Genomic DNA, 6,588 nt, shown 5'->3' with positions numbered 1-6,588 from the left:
GCAAAAACGTCAGCCGGTAAGCAAATTCCAACATGGAGGATCCCGTAGCTGTAGAAAAGAGCCCGGTATGACTTAGAGCGATTGTTTCCTGCTTTGTTCGTGTAGTTGGGCAGAGTTTACGTCGTAGCCTTTCGCAAATATAAGCTCGTGAGTGTTTTCTCTCCTTGCGTGTCCTGTCGCGGTGTCGTGTTGCTCTCGGTCCGCTCGTTAACGCTGACGAAACGTAAACCTGCCAATTCATTCTCTGTCCGGCGCAGTTGCTATGTCATGCGAGTTAGCGGTTAGCATTAGCATGGCGTTTGTACATCTCAATACAGTTGACTTAAGCGGGGGTTTCACCAAAGGGCGATGTTAATATTTTTGATGCTTGTTTTGATTTTTCCTCCGGTGCTCAAACTGCTGTATGTTTTTTTTTGTTGTTTTTTTGTAAACACTTAAAGTTAGCTAGCTGTTAACAAGCTAAGGGGAAGCTAAGCTAGTGTTCGTCTCTTTGGTGCAAGATAACAACCGATTATAACCGAGTCACATTTATTTCTGTCCCGTTGCTGAGCTGGAAAGAATTTGTACCATGAATTTAATATTCGTCTTTGTGTAGGTGGAGCACAGTGCGACATTTCCACTCGTATGTGGCGTTAACTGCTTTTTGTGTGTGTGTGCTCGTGTTGAATGTTTTTGTGTTGTCACCTTGACAGGAGGAAATGCCTGCAACACTGAACTCCAGACCCCAGACAGGCCTGTCTTTCCTTGCCCCAGAACCAGAAGATCTGGAGGACCTGTACAGCAGATACAAGGTCTGATACCTGCTCATGTACCTGAGTTAAAAGCTAGAACCTCCAACATACCTGTTTTTTTTTTTTAAAGTATGATCAAACTGTAGGCTTCCAATGTGATTGTTTTGGATCTTCGTGGATAACGGAGGCCTGTGGTCTGCTTGAATTTTAAAATCACTGCAGTTCATTCCACCAAAGACAAATATAAAACAGAGACACTCAAAAAAACGTGTTCTAATTCCCAGCATGCACCCTGATTGCTCAGTGATTCTATTGATGTTGGCAAATCTGCCTCTTGCCTCTTTCTAAATGTGGACTATATTCTAGACATTTGACTTTTTCAGCATCATGGTAGTACTGTAATTTGTAAGCCTTTCACATTGTCCTGTTTTACAGTCCCATTGTCGGTTTCCGGTAACTTTACATGAGAGATGTGCTACACATCATTATTACTAAGATGTCCTTGACTGTCTGAGAATAACCAATAAGAAATTATGTTTATGCATCATGAATGATATTGGATTGTTTTTTATTTTAATTTGAATTTCATAGGATAGTGGGATTTCTGCGGTAATGCATAAAAAAAAAAAGTAATGTGTGGATGTCAGGTAATGGCAATGGTTGAAACTGAAGCTTTCGGGGGCAGCCCTAAACTTAGGAGTAATCCAAAGTATTTAATTTATAGTTATAGGTATTAGGGATATTGATTGACTAAAATGTAGATCTTTAAAATAATCAGTATTCTATGTGTAAGGCATTTAAATTAATTCTAAATGTATCACTTTGTTTGTTTGTTTTTTTCCAAAATGTTTCTTAAACATTTGTTGCCACCTTATGGTCTATGAACTCCAGCAGGCAGACTTATGGTACCTTCCTCTCCAGCAGGCTCTCACACTCTCCCTTTCCTCTCTCGTTGTGGTTTGTTTGCAGAAGCTGCAGCAGGAGCTGGAGTTCCTGGAGGTCCAGGAGGAGTACATCAAAGATGAACAGAAGAACCTCAAGAAAGAGTTCCTCCATGCTCAGGAGGAGGTGAAGAGGATACAGAGCATCCCACTCGTCATTGGCCAGTTCCTGGAAGCGGTTGACCAGAACACGGCTATTGTTGGCTCTACTACAGGTACTATTAAAAGGAAAAACTGCCAAAATGTAAAAGACCTACCCCGACCGACACAGAAAAAGTATTATTTGCAACCCCAAATTAATTCTGAGTGATTAAAAAAGTGATTTAGCCATGTTTGACCAGTGCCAGTACCGGTAGCGCCTTGAAGAATGACAGTGTCATAAGTGACATAAGATCGGTATTTCAGGCACAGCAGCGATGCCAATCATTCTTAGCTTTCATGATGGCTGCAAGACACAAGAGCTTTTGCCAGCAAATTAAGCAGCCTGTTGACAAACACAAAGCAAAGAGCGGAAATTGCCGACAGCAAGGAAAAGCCCACCAACACCATAGAGCCTGTCTGCAAAAGTAGTTTGAAACCGATGCAAAGCAACAGAGCCGACACGTCGAACCTAGCAGAGCCATAATTTAACATCAAGTTGAATAATACGAGAGAACATTTTCATCTCCCAAGGAACAATTACAATTTTACTCGCATGACATTTCCAAAAGAGAAATGGAAGGCAAAATAGTATAATGTTTAAAACACAAAAATGACTGAAAATAAAAACGTAGATGGTCAAAGCAGAGAATTAAAAATTAATGTAATAGCAGATGCATGCAGGCTGTATATTTGAATGCTTTATCATGTTCTGGCTTTCGGAGTCTTTTGGGAAAACCAAGAAGAAATGTACTGTGTGCTGTCAAATTTTAATTATTGAACGTGCAGTACATGTTTTAAATCTGTAATGATAATGACTTCTGTTCCTGTCCATCCTTTTTTCTCCCATCTTTACTCACCCGTTGTTCCCCTCTCAGGGTCCAACTACTATGTGCGCATCCTGAGCACCATCGACAGAGAGCTGCTGAAGCCCAACGCCTCAGTGGCCTTGCACAAACACAGCAACGCCCTGGTAGATGTGCTCCCCCCTGAAGCTGACAGCAGCATCATGATGTTGACGTCAGGTAAAGCGCTCAGTGCCGCTCTCTCCCAGAGGATTTCAGGTTGCTTGATCTGTAGACCTGAGGCTCAACACAGTTAAACAGTGTCTGGCTGTGATCACATGGTTAGCTGTGTTGAGATTATTTTTTTTCTTCTACTATTCTGCAAGTACTTTTTTGCTTCCTCATCCACATGCCAAATAATTTTATCTCCCAAAATGCACAAGAGGCCATTTTCCGAACAGAAACTTATCAATTTATGAATCAACTTCACTTTTGTTGAAAAGCAGAGATGGTATAACTTTCCCCTTTTGCTGTTTTTCCTGCTCCCAGACCAAAAGCCAGATGTGATGTATGCTGACATTGGTGGTATGGACATCCAGAAGCAGGAAGTCAGAGAAGCAGTGGAGCTGCCGCTCACTCACTTTGAACTCTACAAACAGGTCAGACATTCAACAGAGAAACATTTACAGACTTAATTAACAAAGTGAAGGAAAATATCATAGATTTGCTTAATCAAAAGGTAAAAAAAACAGTGCTACGTCCTTTGCATGAAACAATTTGCATAACCAAGCGCCTGAATAGAAACACGACTGGTATATGAATAATTTGACACTTTTCTGCTTGTTGTCTCAGATTGGTATTGACCCACCCAGGGGTGTCCTTATGTACGGACCTCCAGGTTGTGGAAAGACCATGTTGGCCAAGGCTGTGGCGCACCACACTACAGGTAAGTCCTCCACAGCAGACAACTCCCACACACTATAATACATGCCTTATGTCATTACTCCAAACAACACGACACACAACACGAATACAGACCACAGGTGATTTCTACAATAGATTGTTGATGAGGTATGTGTGCCATAAAAAATGAGAAATCATCTTTGTCTCTCTCCATCTCCAGCTGCGTTCATCCGCGTGGTGGGCTCTGAGTTTGTTCAGAAGTATCTGGGTGAGGGCCCTCGTATGGTGCGCGATGTCTTCCGGCTGGCGAAGGAAAATGCGCCTGCCATCATTTTCATTGATGAGATTGATGCTATTGCCACCAAGCGTTTTGATGCACAGACCGGAGGTACGAACCTCTGTGACTCACACGTGCACATGTTGCTCACAGCTCATAAGGCTCTGTCAAGTCAAGAAGTAACCTCATGATTGAATTGTACCCTCTTACCCTGTTGTTTCCATCTGCAGCTGACAGGGAGGTGCAGAGGATCTTGCTTGAACTACTTAATCAAATGGACGGCTTCGACCAGAACGTCAATGTCAAGGTGAGCCACATCCATCTCTCTCAGCAAGCTCTTAACCCTTTTTCCCCCTGTGACTCCACCATCTGCATATTTGCTGAGTCTATGTGCTAGTGATGGAGCATCGTGTGATCAATCCTAGCCACCAAACCCCTGCCCCTCCCACCAGCCATCCATTCACTGTACCATTGTCACTGCCCCCCTGCGTCATTCAGCTTAGAAGACACACCTAAGACAAATATAGTCGTTTATCATTACCTAAAGTGGGTATTTTAAACATGGAGCACTGGTCAGAATGAGGGTGGCACTGTTATGCAGAAACTATACGTTTCATAGAGGAATTTTGCTCAGTTTACGGCTTCAGCTCGTTTCTCTTCCCTTCAGCTAAATCTCTTACACGGGATTGAATATATCTCACAGCATGTTTAAAACTCACCATTATGCTCACATGAGCTCCTTTGACATTTGAATCCCCGTCCATAGGTGATCATGGCCACCAACCGAGCAGACACACTAGACCCGGCCCTGCTACGCCCCGGACGCTTGGACAGAAAGATAGAGTTCCCACTGCCCGACCGTAGGCAGAAACGTCTCATCTTCTCCACCATTACCAGTAAAATGAACCTGTCCGAGGAGGTGGACCTGGAGGATTGTATCCTTTTTTCCCCAATAACAGCAGTGGAGTTGTGTGCGCGCATGAGTGTGTGAGAAAAAAACTTTTAGAGGGTATTTTGTACAATAGTTGATAATAAATAATTTTGTACATAGTACAAAATACAACATTTTCTTCACATGCAGTTAATACATGTTTTCAGCATTACCTCCTCCTGATGACCAGTCATCATCACCTTTTTGGTTTTTTTAATAGGGGATAATTTACAGTTTAGCCGTTTGTCTCATTGAGGTAATATTCCCTCACACTGCTGTGCCACTGTTCCTTGTTTGGAAACTTTCTTGTTAGTGATCAAGAATTGTTAGTTCTTTTTATCATGATCGCACTGAAAGTAGCCAAGTTAAAATGTTAAAATTAGGCCTGCAGTGAAATCATTCATATTTCTGAGTGAGTCACAGTCCGCTGTTAACTAAATAAAGGAATGTACGCTTTAATGTTTATCTTTCCCTAAGCATACAAGTGTAAATGCGCACTCTGGTGACTGAGCCTGGCAGCCTGAACACACCAATCTTATTCCTGTGTTCTCAATGAAAAATTAATCACTCTCTGACGTTGTCCGGCTTAGTTCTTTATACAGAGTTAATGACCTGCGAAGTTTGGCTTTTTGTCACTCTCTTGTTTGTGTCAGTTTGGGCTTTTGTTTATTTTTCTTGTAGACTCGTGAACAAATCATTATTTTATCATCAGCAGGGACGTTGACATCTCACTCGACTGCTAACAGCTGTCTGCTAATGCTACCAGACTGGTTTTTTTTTATTCCTGACTACAGTGCAGTATTTTTCTGTTTATGCTGCCCTCAAATTGACAAGTGTGCAAAAAACAGACCAGAATCACAAAGACAGCAAAAAAGTTCATTAGCAAATGTATAAATGTTAAAGGTGAGTGGGTACCATATGTAAACTTAAACTGCATCACTCTTGTATGTCTAAACATGGGAATACTGTGATGCATCATCCTTAACCGATGCACAGATGTGGCTAGACCAGACAAGATATCTGGGGCTGATATAAACTCCATCTGCCAGGAGGTAAGCTAGAGCTTTAAATATCTTTTTTTATCTATGCTTTTTTTTTGGAGTAGTGGGAAATGAAAACTAGTTGAAAAAGTAATAATCCTTTATTTGTGAATAGAATAGAAATAATTAAATATTCATTTGTTCCTTTTTCTTTTTTTCCCCCTGTCCATCCCCTCCACGCCTGTGTCAGGCTGGCATGTTGGCAGTGCGTGAGAACCGGTATATCGTCCTGGCCAAAGACTTCGAAAAAGCTTACAAGACCGTCATCAAGAAGGACGAGCAGGAGCACGAGTTCTACAAGTAGAGAAGAAAAAAAAAAGTGTCCAGACACAAGTCTGTTTATTGATTTACGTCTGTGTGTCTTTATCTACAGTATGTCTTTTGTGGATTTGCAATTCCTGACCTGCATGATTTTTGTTTGGGGGGAACGACTAAATTCACTGCAACACAAGCCCTAATGTCAGATTAGCCCTGTGTCAGCCTTGAGAAGACACACTATCATGCGATGGGAGTGTTTTTTGTACAGGCACTCCTCTGGTTGCTAAAAAATATCTACCCCCAACTGTAGCTAGGATAGGACATTTGTATCTGTATGTACTCAAATAACATTAATGAAGAAAAAAAACATTAAAGTTTTACATAAAAAAGGTACATGGTGGTCAGTTTTTATGCCTTGCAATATGTCGCTTTACTTGAAGATTGTTAATAATACAACTAGCAACACTGAGTGTTTGTCACCAGATTAATGTTGTGTTCAGAGCTGAAACAATTTATGGGTTAATTGTTAAATTTATCTTTTGATCTTTTTGGGGTCAGGGTTGTATTAAGCAACTTGTTTGATC

At 41.4% G+C, this 6,588-nt stretch overlaps 1 protein-coding gene across 2 annotated transcripts; it reads left to right on the top strand.

The window, feature by feature from the left end:
• On the top strand, positions 1–6,397 carry psmc4 (proteasome 26S subunit, ATPase 4). 2 transcript variants are annotated; one of them, XM_035643365.2, is made up of 11 exons: positions 1–65; positions 693–791; positions 1,701–1,887; positions 2,689–2,835; positions 3,145–3,254; positions 3,448–3,541; positions 3,719–3,886; positions 4,006–4,082; positions 4,542–4,710; positions 5,703–5,758; positions 5,937–6,397. In XM_035643365.2, exons 1-11 carry the CDS (start codon positions 33–35, stop codon positions 6,048–6,050), a joined length of 1,254 nt encoding a protein of 417 aa, XP_035499258.1. In that variant the 5' UTR covers positions 1–32; the 3' UTR covers positions 6,051–6,397. The 2 variants fall into 2 exon arrangements, with proteins under 2 accessions (XP_035499258.1, XP_035499269.1); XM_035643376.2 differs by having other exon boundaries at positions 13–147.
• Positions 6,398–6,588: the final 191 nt, after the last annotated feature.

The sequence above is a fragment of the Scophthalmus maximus genome, chromosome 1 (genome assembly GCF_022379125.1).
Source record: "Scophthalmus maximus strain ysfricsl-2021 chromosome 1, ASM2237912v1, whole genome shotgun sequence".
Classification (NCBI taxonomy): Eukaryota; Metazoa; Chordata; class Actinopteri; order Pleuronectiformes; family Scophthalmidae; genus Scophthalmus; species Scophthalmus maximus.
The sequence above is the reverse complement of the archived record's forward strand: the minus strand, read 5'-3'. Positions and strand labels throughout refer to the sequence as shown.

Excerpts from the sequence above, each read along its gene's own strand:
- psmc4 (XM_035643365.2), top strand. The coding sequence starts at position 33 with ATGGAGGATCCCGTAGCTGTAGAAAAGAGCCCG. Across the intron at positions 2,836-3,144 it reads CATCATGATGTTGACGTCAG|ACCAAAAGCCAGATGTGATG; the intron begins GTAAAGCGCTCA and ends TCCTGCTCCCAG. Across the intron at positions 4,711-5,702 it reads GGAGGTGGACCTGGAGGATT|ATGTGGCTAGACCAGACAAG; the intron begins GTATCCTTTTTT and ends ACCGATGCACAG.